At 40.6% G+C, this 15,368-nt stretch overlaps 1 protein-coding gene across 1 annotated transcript in view; it reads right to left on the bottom strand.

The window, feature by feature from the left end:
* Positions 1-15,368, bottom strand: part of camta1a (calmodulin binding transcription activator 1a) — a 1,521,665-nt gene that overhangs the window by 1,481,920 nt on the left and 24,377 nt on the right. Inside the window, exon 2 of the mRNA XM_070860435.1 lies at positions 6,733-6,851. Coding sequence (XP_070716536.1) covers positions 6,733-6,851 — 119 coding nt within the window. The remainder of the gene's footprint in view (positions 1-6,732; positions 6,852-15,368) is intronic.

Raw genomic sequence — 15,368 nt, 5'->3', positions numbered from 1 at the left:
TTTACACAGTTACCTGGTGGTCCGGGAGGAGTCCGGTGATGAGGTCTTCTCTTCCCGTGCTGCGAAGCGTGCTCCCATCCGAGGTTCGCATGTAGAAGATGCAGTCACATGTGACTGCTCAGCCAATCAGGTACAGTATTCTCAATTAATAGCAATGGGAACTCCATATCTACGAGTTCTCATTGCTATTAATTGAGGGGAAAAAACCCAAACACAATAACACCAAATAAAAAATAACACACCTCACATAATTAAAATTAATTGAAATTAAAGTTAATCAGTTTTTTTTTAAGTTTTTAAAATTATGGTTTAAAATAAATTTAACAGTGGGCAGGGTTTTTAAAAATAGTGTATTTTTAATTTTTTATATTTTAAGTGTGTTTTAAGACTCACGTCTGTAAAAGTAGGCTATGCGCCTGCTTTTATCAGGCTCAAGAGTTGTCAGGACATCCGCTGGGCTAGATTTGGGCAAATACCACAATCTTGCCCTTGCAAATGTCCTCGCTCCCGAGATACAGAGGATCTGTCAAGCTGGAGCTAGACAGATCGGAAAAGCCGTTTTTCAGCGCATGCCCATTGTGCGCTGAAAACCGGCTTTTGCGATGCCTTCCCGGTCCATAGACACTCCGTACGGAGCCGAGGAGGCCGGAATTTCTGGGCCAATTAGTAGAAATCTGGATCTCTTTCCTCCAAAAAGCTGTGGATGCTAGGACAATTGAAACTTTCAAGTCCAAGATAGATAGATCTTTGTTAAGTAAGGGTATCAAAGGATATGGAGCAAAGGACAGTAAGTGGAGATGAGGTGCAGGTCAGCCATGCTCGAGGGGCTGACTGGCATACACATATTCCTATATAGAGGCCTTGCAACCAATCAGATCAGAGAACCAGAGACTTCTCTCCTTTCCATCACCTAATTTCAATGCAATAAAAAACACTTACCTCATCAGCTGTGTTTGCCAACTGGTTTTCCCAAAATGAATACTAAATGTCAGACTTCCTGTTTGTATTTTGTTTTATCTAGCATATAGCCTGACTCAACATGACCACCACCATGGATGTTGGATTATAAATTTGAATACATTTTTAACCAGGCTGCATGGAACTCTTTTTATAAAGTCAAAATATCCTGTCACCAAACTAGATTTTTGGTTCTGGCTTGTTGATTGAATTTTCCTCAATTTGCATATCCAGATGATCAAAATTTTCACACAGCTGCTGTCAGCTGAAGTTGCTTCATTGAATGAATTCTAGCTGCTGCAAATTTATCTTTAAAGTTCAATTTTGTGTAAGTGAATATACAAGTTATAAATTTATCAAATGATCTACTTCTTTTAAAGTTTTGGGCGAATTCATCATCACCTGTATGATTTTCAGCCGGCAGTCTACAGATGATCTGTCGGTACGTTACCCAACTCTGGAACACTGCTCATGAATACTTTGGGAAATCATCTATCATTGTCTTGGACACCTCCAAAACCCCTGATATGCTAGCATCTTCTAAACAAGTTATATGGATCTCCATGACTATCTTATTTCCTCTCCATCTGTGCTGCAGTTAATACCTCACTCTCTTTCCCAGTTATGAGCAGCTCAGGGGCCCCTCTCCCATTTTGTTCCTTCTTCCTGTCAATTACCTCTTCCACTTACCATCCAATCATATTCATTTTTTGGTAATGCTTCAAATCTACTTTCATTGGATCATGCACCTTTGGTGCAGAGCCTTTATTCCTCACTAAGTGTAATGTTTGATCTCCATACTCTTCAATGGAATAATGAAAACCTAATTGCTTTTCATTGTTAAAATTCACCATTTCTTCATGTCTCTTGCAAGTCTAAACATCATCATCATCAACATAGGCAGTCCTTCGAAATTGAGGAAGACTTGCTTCCACTCTCAAAATATGAGTTTTTAGGTGACTGAACAGTCCAATAGGGGAATTACAGTCTCTGTCACAGGTGGGACAGACAGTTGTTGAAGGAGAGGGTGGGCGGGGAGTCTGGTTTGCCGCACGCTTCTTCCGCTGCCTGCGCTTGGTTTCTGCATGCTCTCAGTGACGAGACTCGAGGTGCTCAGCGCCCTCCCGGATGCACTTCCTCCACTGAGGGTGCTCTTTGACCAGGGTCTCCCAGGTGTCAGTGGGGATGTTGCATTTTATCAAGGAGGCTGAGGGTCTCCTTGAAACGTTTCCTCTGCCCACCTTGGGCTTGCCTGCCATGTAGGAGTTCAGAGTAGAGCACTTGCTTTGGGAGTCTGGTATCAGGCATGCGAATAATGTGGCCCGCCCAGCAAAGCGGTTCGAATGTGGTCAGTGCTTCGATGCTGGGTCTAAGCAACGGCTGGAACATCTTACCTTCGAAAGTTCTGCTCTTATTCCTTTTTCATCCATTGACTTAACTATTTCCTCTGAACTCAAATGGAGTTCACACATCTCACCCATTGCTTCCAAATGGTAGCTTCTCTTTTGCATCAGAAATGTATTTTTTTCTCTTAAGCTCTGAACTCTATAAAGCACAAGTTCCTTCAAGAACAAAATATGGCTCCCTTAAACCGTGAGGTTTCTCTGCCACACTGCACTCCTGGACAGGATACAAGAAAAAGAGTCACAACAGATCATTCCTCACTCACCCTAGTTTCTCTTTCCATTGTAATCTTTGGCACTTTCTATTTTATCAATACAACTATAGTCAGTGTGCCTCTGAATTTTCCTCTCTTCATCCTGCCAAGCTCAAAATGCACCATCCTATGTGCCTTTCTTCCTCTTTACATCATACCCATGTTGAAATCAAAACTCACTGCACAATCTTGTTACTCACTTTTTGCCAGCACCTCAAAACTGTGGAACTCCTTACCTCCCCTCGTCTTCTCTTCCTCCTTCACATGTCAGATTTTGAAACCCAAATCTAGCATCACCTAATCTTTACTTTCTAATTTATCTCATTTTCACTTTTCAATCTTCATAGTAGCTGCATTATGGACACGTCTCAAAATAAATTCAAATAAAGCTGCACAAGGTTTAGAAGTGGATGTTCGAGCCCACTTTTGCTCTTCACTACATTTTAAATTATTATTTTTCAGCTGTGAAGAATTCCTCTTCCTGTGCTAGTTGGTGGGTTTAAGAGGCATCATTTGGCAGGGTCTTGTATGTCATCTTATTCTTCCCAACAGATGTTGATTTATCTTCAGCTCTGACATTTCTTATCTACACCAGAGACCGTTCTCAAGATCTCCAAGTGAAGAAATTTCTTGTGCATGATGATGAAACTTGTTTGGTTTTATACAATCTAACATTCTCTGCACTTGGTGTCTCACTTGGGCAGATATGGACAAAGAATTAAACAATGAAATCGAGGAAGAACTGGTACAGTAGCCGATTGATTACTAACCGAGATCTTCAGCACTGCCAAACAGTAGTTGCAAAAGGAACTAAAGTTGTTCGTCTGCACTTACTCTACAACAATCCAACTCCACCGATAGCACTTGGAGCTTTCACCTCCAAGGCGATTTGCTGAAGCTGGAAGCTGCTCGAAGATCCAAGATTTGTGGACTATGATTTTAACAGAGATCAAGATCATTACAGTTTTCACAACTAACCACGTTCCTCGACATGGTGTGTTAAGACTGCTAGTTGAAGTGTCTTTGTACTCTTCTTGGTCATCTCATCGATCTCCTTTTGTTTGAACTAGAAGCCATATGCCAGTCCAGTGGAATCGGGTAAAGGTGTCCGTTGGCTCTGGAAGAGAGCCCAATCAAAGAGAATTGTGTGTTTTTTCCTTGCTAAAACATGCTAAATTTTATCAGGTTGGCCTTTTTCAGGTATTTTTCTCTTCAAATAAGACATCCTAACTGGGGAATCTTCAACTGACCCTTGAGGTTTCATTTTGATTGGTGAGTTTAAACTGAGTGCCCGAGAGGTTCTGTTTCTGATCATCTTGTGATGACGCGTGGGGTCCACCTGCTTGGCAATTAAAAACAATTTTATTTTCCATTTGGTTATCCAGCTGCAGTTTCCTTCAATTAAACATTGGGAAGATGGAAGCCACTGACTTCAGCCCCCACCACAAACTCTATTCCATAGCCACTGATTCCATCCCCCTCTCTGGCCACTGTCTCAGGTTGAATCAGACTGTTGGCAAGTTAACCTTCCGACCCCATATCCTCTCCATCACTAAGACCATCCATTTCCATCCCCGTAATATTGCCAGTCTCCGCCTCAGTCCACCTGCTTCTGAAACCCTCATCATTTGTTACCCCCAGACTCGAATGCCCTCCTGGCCAACCTCCAGTCTTCTACCTTCCATAAACTTCTGCTCATCCAAACTCTGCTTCCTATATGCTAACTCACACCAAGGCCCATTCACTCATCACCCCTGTGCTCAAGGACCGACATTGGCTCCCAGTCCCCGAATGCCTTAATTTTAAAATTCTCATCCTCCTGTTCATATCCCTTTGTAGCCTCACCCTTTCCTACCTCTGAAACCTCCATCAGCTTTACAACCATTCTAAACTCTGCGTTCCCCCAACTCTGGTCTCTTCTCCATCCCCAATTTCCTTCACGCCACTGCTGGCAACGAGCTTTCAGCTTTCTCGGCCCCAATTCTTTCTCCAAATCTCTTTTCCCTCTCTCTCTCCTCCTTTAAGACCCACCTTAACCCTATCTCCAGGCTTTTAGTCACCTGCTGTAAAATCTTTGGATTGTCAATTTTTGTCTGATTATGCTCTTGTAAAGCTTCTTGGGATGTTTTACTACTTTAAAAAAGGTGCTACATAAATCAAGAGGCTATTTTTTTCTTTTGCTGGCTAATCATTCTTTTTGATATTAGTTCTGTATATAGCCACACCTGGTCAGTAGATGTACAGGCTAGCAGTCAAATAATTGCCAATAGTTATGTTGGTGTTTTAATCCTGTTTAAATGCATTCATGGAGCTGGTTATGTACTGTGTATAACGCGGATTATTTTAAGTCCTGTATTATGCAGTTCTTATAGTTAAAATGTTTTCATTTGGCCTCATGAAAATGTAAAGCAAATACAATAGTACAAAAAAGCAATATCGAATCCGATACAAACTGATGAAAAACTGATTGCACTCAAATAAAAAAAGGAGGGGAAACAGCACCTTTATGCCAACAGTATTTTATTCAGATTCAAGTTTATCCTGCGGAAAAGGTTAAATGTTTGTCACCAACTTACTTGTACAGTGTGCAATTCCTTTCATTGGTCAGTTGTAGCTTCAAATCACAACCTCTGAACATACAAGTTAAATCTAGGGATTAACAGTTCAATCATTCTTCCCAATCCGGTTTAATACATACCATATGTTACAATTTTTTTTTTTAAAGAAAAATATCTAACAGCTTTTCTAACACCACTGCGACAAGCTATGAAATCAGTGAGGGGAAAGATAAACTAGGGATGCTTTCATAATCAAACAAATTATTGTAATACTTACAGAAACCTGTTATTAAGATAACTGTGACATTAATTTGACACCCTTCTGAAAAAAAACAGGATGAATTCATCACTACCCAGTACTGTGACTGAAAAGCAGGTTATTAAACATTCTGCTTTCTCGATCACAAAAGCAGAGACAAATGTACACTCAATAAAAATTAGATAATCCTCATAAAAGTTAGTCCTTCAACATTTACCAACTGCAGTGTGTGCTTGTGATAATCGATATTATTCCCACTGGGAAGCTTCATTAAAAATATAACGCCTCCCTTCCCCAATTTTTCCAGGCTTGATTCAGTTATCTAACAGAACTGACAATTTTCTTTATATCAGATCTTCAAACAAACAAAAAAAAAATTCAACTACTGCCAGGTTGATTACCCCAGCAAGCCATTCCTACTTTTGTCAGAAAATCACTCAATGCTGCAACCAACTGACTCTAACCAGATCATCTTAAACTGTGACCAATGCAACAAAACCTGTAATGTTTGCATCCAGTTCAGTCATCAGAGATCTTACAGGAGAACCCGAGGGACTTCTGCTGATGCAGTCATCCCCAATACAAGGAAGAGCTATGTGCGGGTGGCGGGGTCAGGAAAGCAGTGCTTATGAGCTAATACCAGGACTGCCGAGACTGAAATGCCAGCATATCATCTCAATGTAAGAAAGTAGGCATTGCATTTACAAAACATAATTAATGAAAGCCTTAAGGGAACTGTAATGAGCACTGTTGAAGATCACATTCTGTACATTCAGACAATAGTGTGGAATATCTTTATTAGAACGCGGATTCAAAGCATTTTTCATGATGCAGTGCCAACCAAGTCACTGAGGCAGCGGAAGGAAGAGATATGCTAAAGGTATACAAGCCACTTACTCATCTTCCAGGGCCACTCTTATTTATACACTTCATGATGAACAATGAAAGGTCATTAGCACATTATACAAACTGATTACCTGTCTTTGTAGTTATGGATGGGTTTGTGTGCGCATGCGCTTTCAAACCTCGATTAGTTGCGTTCCCAGTAAGACGGACTGCGCTGGTCGCCAAGAGCTTACACCAGTGAAACTTCCCTGTTCACATCCAAACTTGCAATTGTTTCTGCTTATTTGAGAGATCAAGCCATTAGTTTGGATACTGCTTCTTTCACCTGCCACCCAACCCTCTAACAGCAACTACAAGACCTGAAGCAAAGCTTCTAGCTAGGGAGACATCTCCTGAAATAGTACCAGGCCATCTACAATCAGGGAGAGTCAGTAGAAATGAACACTTCACGGTACCTCATTTGTGTTCCAGCGATGTCTTTCCTTTGGTAAGGCAGAACATTTCGGTAGACATTCGAGTAACTTCTTGGGCAAGAATATTTTCACATGGCTGCCATTGCTGTTTCCATGATCATCTGAAACAAAGTGACATGGTATACATTACTGACTGATCCAGAAGCTCATGGTCAATGACACATTAAGGCTAACAAATACAGGCAAGATCTGTGTGGTGGAAGTCAGGTCAAAACCTTCTGAAGTCAATAAAAAAATTAAAATATTTAAAATCAGAGGAAGAAGTATCACCATTTTCTTTTTAACTCCAAGTACAAAGCACCTTTCTCAGATCTTCTCTTTCTCATTTTTAATAGAACCTATTTCTATCCCTTGAAGAAATTTTAAATCCAAAAAGACTCCAGTTAGAAATAAATTCTAGTTTTCTTATCCTCCGTCCCACCACCAAAATGTCTTCCCTTCCAAGTGTCAGTCTTGGCTCAGTGATAGCACCACTCAGTCAGACAGTTGCAAGTTCAAATTCTACTCGAGATTTGAGCACGTAATCTTAGCTGACAGTGTGCGATTCCTTCAATACTGCATTGCACTGTCAGAGGTGCCATCTTTCAGATGAGACATTCATCCAAGGATGCAACTACCCTCAAGTGGGCTAAAGATACCATCACACTATTCGAAAAAGAGCAGTGGCCAATATTTATCACTCAACCAACACCAAAACACATTATCTGCTCACTCATTGCTGATTGTGGAACCTTGCTGTACACAAATTGGCTGTCACGTTTACCAACAATAGTGACTACACTGCAAAACAGAAGTACTTCATTGGCTGTGAGGGCTTAGGGATGTGAAAGGTTGTGTATGTAAATGCAAGTTTTTCTTCTTTCTCCTCTACTGAAGGTGCTAAGCCTTACTGAGATAGGTACGTGGGTGCCAGACACCTTCGAAAGCCTCATTCAAGTAGCCATTTGTATTGTGCGAGCCCAGACAGCAAGCCCTGATAGCACATCTCAGCAGCCAACTCAAACAAAGGGAGCATCACAGCCAAACCAGATTCTAACTTCGTAGGACAGCCCCGTGCACTTGATCAACAGTGAGCAGTGGAGAGTGTTCAAAAACACATACCCCAGTCAATTTTTCACTTCCAAATCCCAAGGGCATTGAGGCCAAATGTAGCACCTCTACTTCTGGCAGAGATCAATTAACTCAAAGCACACAGGAAATCAAACTTAGGGCCCTCCACTCTATGTAGTATAATATTTGCATGCACTGTTGTTTATCAATGTTCCTTTTCACATTTACAACAGATATAACCAGAGAAATACTGTAACCATTTTGACTCCAAGCATGGAGCAGCTACAGTATACTCTGGTACAAAACAAAAATTGTACGTGCAAAGATAGAATTCTGAAAAACAAGAGTTAACTGTAATAAGCAACAGTAGAAATATATACATTTCAGTTGAAGTTTCAGATGTGGAAACCTCAAAACACAGCTCTCTGCGAACTGTTCTCACTCTGCAGTGCAATGTTTAAACCATCCAGTTTGAATTGCCGAGCTTCTTCCACCACCAGGGGAACACCCTCGAGTCTTTCTGCAATGGATTTTGGGTCAACTGCCATCATTGTGATTGGCGTTTAACTTTGCAGCTGCAATGTACCTTTCGCAGATTTGTAGTCATAAGCTTTTCCACAAGTCAAAGTTCTGCAGAAATACCCTACACTTTATTTTTTTTTTTTAAATAGCTGATAAAGGCTTACACTACAACATATACAGTAGATCTTGGATCACCGAGAAAGTACCAGAAGAGACACCAAGTCCCTCAAGGGTACTCCTGTGTCCTGGGATGGTTGTAATAACATGTTTTTTTAAGTGCCTGTTACTCCCTTTGTACTTTCAGATTCAATTCTTCACGTACAACCTTGTTAGAGTTCTGCATGCCCATCAATTCAGTTTCTCATTTTAAAACCCTTCGAGTTTTCTAGTAATCAACAATATAATGATAACTTAGTAAAGATTGTAATGACATTACTGGAAGTTTAACTCTTCATTAGGAAGGTTGTAACACATTATGACACAAAGTGCAGTGGCCACTATACTGATGATTGCTAAATACCACCTGGTACTCACTCGCACAAAAAAAGCCACCACATAAATAGTACAACATGCAAGAAAATTGAAAAGTTCTCAATAGGATTTTTTTTTTTTTTTTAAAAGCCAATCTTTTTCCCCTTTCATTAAGTCATTGAGTTATTACTGGGGTACAGTCCCAGACACAAGTACATCATCATCATAGGCAGTCCCTCAGAATCGAGGAAGACTTGCTACCACTCTTAAAATGAGTTCTTAGGTGGCTGAACAGTCCAATATGAGAATCACAGTCTCTGTCACAGATGGGACAGATACTTGTTGAAGAAACAGGTGGGTGGGATTGGTTTGCGCAGGCTCCTTCTGCTGCCTGCGCTTGGTTTCTGCATGCTCTCGGCGATGAGACTCGAGGTGTTCAGCACCCTCCCGGATGCACTTCATCCACTTAGTCCCTGGCCAAAGACCGCCCTCCCAGGTGTCAGTGGGGATGTTACACTTTATCAGGAAGGTTTTGAGGGTGTTCTTGCAACGTTTCCTCTGCCCATCTTTGGCTCATTTGCTGTGAATGAGTTCCAAGTAGATCACTTGCTTTGGGAGTCTTGTGTCATGCATGCGAACAATGTGGCCAGCCCAGCGGAGCTGATCAAGTGTGGTCAGTGCTTCAATGCTGGGGATGTTGGCCTGGTCGAGGACGCTAATGTTGGTGCGTCTGTCCTCCCAGGGGATTTGTAGGATCTTGCGGAGACATCGTTGGTGGTATTTCTCCAGCGACTAGGTGTCTACTGTACATGGTCCATGTCTCGGAGCCGTACAGGAGGACGGTACAGTACAGACAAGTACAGTAACTTGACCAATCGGCTATTCTTCATGCACAAGCCTAGATAACAAGTATTAAAACTATTTCACTATATGCGAAGCACATCGAGCCCAGTTTCGTCTTCACCCACACCCAAACATGCTCTTAGTAGCCGGCATCACTGAATAGGGATGAGAAGCAGAAACGATGGCTGATTTCCCAGCCCTAGGTCAGCGGCTCGGAGGCCAATTATACCGTGCCAACTGGCACTACAGCTGACATCAGCTAATTCAGCACAGACCAGGAATTAAGCCTGGGACCTTCTGGTCTATATGATTCCGTTACATGCTGGCTTTACCACCTGAGCCATCCAGGGAGTTTTGATGCAGTAATTTAATCTCATGGTTCAGATTACTGTTATAAACAATTACTGAATCTCTCCATTAAATTACCGCCTTGTAACTCATTCCCAGGTATTGATTATTCTGTGTAGCGTATTTCCTGGCAATCTGTTAAAAAAAATCTTACATTACTACACCGAAGAAGCTGAAAGTCTGAGGCATCAAATGATGAATGTGTGCCCTTTCGTCTAAATTACTGCACCTCTACTATGCTCAGAATTTCCACTGTATCATGGTTAAAAAGAGGAAAAAAACTTTTCAGCAGACTATATATTATAAAGAACAATAAGTAGTTGTCAGCAAGTTTAAAGCTCTCGTGGTTTAATACTTCATCGGTAGTCAAAGCCAGAAATCTATTCCCCTATTCCTCTGATCTAAAATATTTCAATACGTTTGAATCATTCAGGTCTCAGCTTTTCAAGAAGTTACAACTCTTTAAAGCTTAAAAGTGACAAGATTTTAGACAGTCGTATGGTATCTTCAACAAGCAACTTTCCTTGAACAAGGTGCCAGATTATCTCTCAAAATTTTATAGGGAACAGTAATACAAGCTCTGACACCGATTTGGTTCAACAGCATATATTTTGAATAGTATTTTTGTTGATGACGTGGGAACACTTACCATTTCAGGCACGCAGTATCAGCATCAAGCACTTCTGGTAAAGGACAGCATAGATTAGTTGCAGAGTAAAACTTCCGCAACACTGTTCTATTAAGCACTTCCAGAGTAGGTGCAGAACAGGTTAAGATGCAGCGTAAAGTTCCCTTTACTCTGTGCCTCCACTACAACAGTGTAATTTTCCTCCATTTCCAACACCAGTGATCCCATATCTTCTCTCGGTAAGATTTCTAATATAGCCATCTATACTGACTGGCAACTGTCTTACAACAGTTCAAACTCATTTCACATAGGACCCTTACACCCAGACCAGTGAGATTTTCATCCCATCTGTCTGAGCTCGAGTTAAAGAGAAAGGCCAATGACTAATCCACTTTACCAGTTGGTTGCATAAGAATATCTCTTCAAAGTATTGAATACCATTAAATGGTGCTATGCAGAAATGAAAACGATTTAAAGTGTAGTTTCTCCACTTGCCTTTTTATAATTGTACAAAAAAGGATATTGCGGGGATTTTCAAAAGTCTAATTTCTGATTAAATATTATGCAAAGATCTGGAATTTATATTAATTTGTTACCATTGATCTCAATGTTTCAAAGATTAGGTGGGGCAAAGAGGAAGGAGAATGATGCCCAGGATTCATGTTCCAGGAGGGTTCAGCAGCCTAATTGTTATGATACTGGACTATCAACTCCGTTCAAATCCCACCCTGGCAAGTTGTGAAAGGGAACTCAAATAAAATGTGTAATTTACAGGCTGGCTCAGGAAAATAACCATGAAAGCTACTGGATGGACATAAAAACCCAACTTATTTATTATTGCCCTTCAGGGAATGAACTTACCACCCTAACCCAGTCTAGCTTCCATGTCCCACACCGTGATTAACTCTTAAAGTCCTCAGGGCAACTAGGGATGGGAAACAATGTTGCTTGGCCAGTGTTGGCCACTTTCCAAAGATTTAAAAAAAACCTGGCCCAGTGATGCTCACTGTTCATGTATAAAGATATCATTTGAAGGCAGGAGTAGGCTTGGATGTGATGCTCTAATCTCGTTCGCCACCCCCTTCAAATATCATAATGACACTTACATAACTTCCTATGAGGAATGCTCATTTGGGCAAAGCATCAGAGGGATGCCACACCTTTGAAAACATACCCCAATGTGAATCCAAAGATAACAAAAAAACCATCAGGTACAAAAATGCATAACCCACAAGCATATGTGTCAAATGAATGAAACTTCCCTGGCTTGCTTTGTGTACACAAAAAAATTCCAGATAAATTACTCTTGCTTAATGTTCCATATAAACATAGGCAGCAGTGTTACAGTATTTCCGCTAACCTGCAATAAATATAATTTTTAATTTAATTTTTCCAATGAGAATGTCATAATACACCCACTGAATGCATCATTGTAATCAATGATGGGTACCACAACCAGAACCAAAAATAAACCACCATTCATGCAGAAACCAGTCAAATATAGCACAACTACATAAAAATAATTTGTGCATTGGCCTGATCACAACAAAATAATCTTCTCTATAGGTTCAATAAACCACTGAACCTTCACCCTACTGAAAGGTAAATAAACGTAGATATGCTGGACTTAAGCACATAACCTAGTCCAAGTCGTCCATACTAAAGGAATGTGGCATTATCAGAGAAACCAACTTTCAGATGAAACACTGGAAGAGAAAAATAACTTCCATTAATATATCATGCCTTTCTCCATCTCAGGATGTCCAAAAGCACTTTACATCCAATAAAGTACTTTTGAAGTGCAGTCACTATTATAATTTACATTAATGCAGCAGCCAATATATGCACAAGGTCCCAAAATCAGCAATGAGATAAGTGATCAGATAATGCACTTTTGGTGACATTGGTTGAGAGGTAAATGTTAGCCAGGACACCAGAAGAAATCCCCAGCTCTTCTTTGAATAGTGCAATTAGAAAATAAAGCAATTTGTAATAAATCATGACCTCAAGCAACGATAGCTACTGAGTTTGAAGTCAACAACTATCGAGAATGTGACAACAATCTACCAAACAGGCTACAGCAGACTCGCACCTGTCAGAAAGGTAGTGAATTTCTTGAGTGTGTCCAGGATAGTTTTCTATAACAGTATGTCCTAGAGTTAATAAGGGGGCATGCCATGTTAGATTTAGTAATGAGCCAGATTTAGTTAATAGCCTAACGGTGTGTGAACATTTATCCAATACTGATAACAAAATGGATAGTACGAGCTTCAAAAAAGGGAGTAATGAAAAGAAATTTGCAAGGGATAACAAAATCAACACAATTTTTTTTTACAATTATATTAGGAGAGTAGTCAGGAGCAATGTTGGCCCCTTAAAAACCGAAAGCAGGTAATTTTATCAATGATAATAAGGAAATGGCGGATATGTTGGATAACTACTTTGCGCCAGTATTTACAGTAGAGGAAGAGCATGCCAGAAATCCCAAGGAAACTAATACTGAATCAGGAGCTCAATAAAATTAATGTTAGTAAAATACTAAAGAAAATGGCACTAAAGTGTGACAAATCCCCAGGACCAGATGGTTTCCGTCCCAGAATTTAAAGGAAGTATGCGAGCACATTGCAGATGCCCAACTATAATCTTCCAAAGTTCTCTCGATTCAGGAACCGTTCCTTTTGATTGGAAAATTGTGCATGTCACTCCGCTATTTAAAAATGGTGAAAGAAGGAATTATAGGCCAAGGAATTATAGGCCAATTTGCCGAATATTTGTTGTTGGGAAATTGCTAGAATCTATAATTAAGGATAGGGTGACTGAAAACCTCAAAAATTCTCAGTTGATCAGAGAAAGCCAGCATAGATGTAAAAGGTCGGTAATGCCTGACAAACCTGATTGAATTGGTGACGAAAGTAGTGGACAAGGGAATGTCTATGGATGTTATGGACTTCCAGAAGGCATTTAAATAAAGTCCCACATAAGAGACTGTTAACCAAGGTAGAAGCCCCCACAGAATGGAGGGAAAATGAGTGACCTGGTGAGGAAATTGGCTGAGCAGCAGGAGACAAGCAATAGGGACAATGGGTAGGTACACAAATTGGCAAGAAATTTCGCAGGGATGTGTGTTGGGGCCTCAACTATTCTCAGTATTTATTAACGACTTAGACGATGGCATAGAAAGCCATATATCCAAATTTGCCTACGTCACACAGTTTGGTGGCATTGTAGATGGAAGCATAACATTACAAAGGGATATCGACAGATTAAATGAATGGGCAAAACTGTGGCAAATGGATTTCAATGTAGGCAAATGTGAGGTCATCCACTTCAGACCTAAAAAGAATAGAACAGGAAAGAAACTTGTGGATCCAGATACATAGATCATTAAAATGTCATGAACATGTACAGAAAATAATGAAAAAGGTTAATGGGATACTGGTCTTTATATCTAAAGGAATAGAATACAAGGAGATAGAATTATGCTGTAGCTATAAAAAGCCTTGGTTAGACCACACCAGGAGCACGGTGAGCAGTTCTGAGCACCACACCTTAGGAAGAATGTATTGGCTTTGGAGGGAGTGCAGAATGATATCTGTAATTCAAGGGTTAAATTACAATGAGAGATTGCCTTCCCTAGAATTTAGATGGTTAAGCGGTGACCTGATTGAAGTTTTTAAGTTATTCAGGGGAGCAGATAGGGTAGATAGAGGGAAGCTATTCCCGCTGGTTGGGGAGTCTGGGACTAGGGGGCATAGTCTAAAAATTAGAGCCAGATCTTTCAGGAGTGAAATTAGGAAACACTTCTACACACACACAAAGGGTGATAGAAGCTTGGAATTCTCTTCCACAAACAATAATTGATGCCAAATCAATTATTCATTTTAAATCAGAGGTGGTTAGCTTTTTGTTAACCAAAAGTATAAAGGGATATGGGCCAAAGGCGGATATATAAATTAGGTCGCAGGTCGGCCATGATCTCACTGAATGGCCTACTCCTGTTCGTATGTGTATATCAGTTTTACCTTCACTTCGAAGATTCAAGTAGTTGTAGTCTGTGCTGAATTTGATGATCTCAAAACATGCTGGCAGTAGCTGCCCTTGGGCTAGGAAATGGGGAGGGGATTGAAAAAAATAATTCACTCAGAGTGCTCGACAAGTATTCAACTTAGGAGGACAGGATCGTACTTGGCTATGATGCCTTCTATGATTAATAAGCCTCGCAACACATGAAGAGGAACCACTTGGGCAAGGTGCTGGAGGGTTGCTGGTTTTTGTGGAGCTGTCCAGCATCATGAGTTAGTGCCTTCAGAAGAGATGGGGGGAGGGTGGGCACCCGGGGGCAGGGGGGTTGAAATTCAATGAAAGATTGAAGTGATGTGCTGGCATGGTGGATAGACAGACAGGCAGAAAGAACTTGTATTTATATAAAGCCATTTTAGGACTCTCCAAAACATCCCAAAGTGCTTCACATATAATTAGTTACTACGAACTGCTGTCATTGTTGTTCAATGTTGTATAAACAGCAAAAATGAAAGGTCAGTTAATCTGTTTTGATGACGTTGGTTGAAGGAGAAATTTGACCAGAACTCCCTGGTCTTTTTAAATAGTGCCATGAGATTTTCCAGTTCCACCTGAAACTTCCAAACAGGCGGATGTTTAATGTATTACAAAGTATGAACAGCACAGTAACAGGCCATTCGGCCCAACAGGTTCATTCGATGTTTCTGCTCCACACGAGTCTCCTCCCACCCTTCCT

This window comes from Pristiophorus japonicus, chromosome 18 (genome assembly GCF_044704955.1).
Source record: "Pristiophorus japonicus isolate sPriJap1 chromosome 18, sPriJap1.hap1, whole genome shotgun sequence".
Classification (NCBI taxonomy): domain Eukaryota; kingdom Metazoa; phylum Chordata; class Chondrichthyes; family Pristiophoridae; genus Pristiophorus; species Pristiophorus japonicus.
The sequence above is the reverse complement of the archived record's forward strand: the minus strand, read 5'-3'. Positions and strand labels throughout refer to the sequence as shown.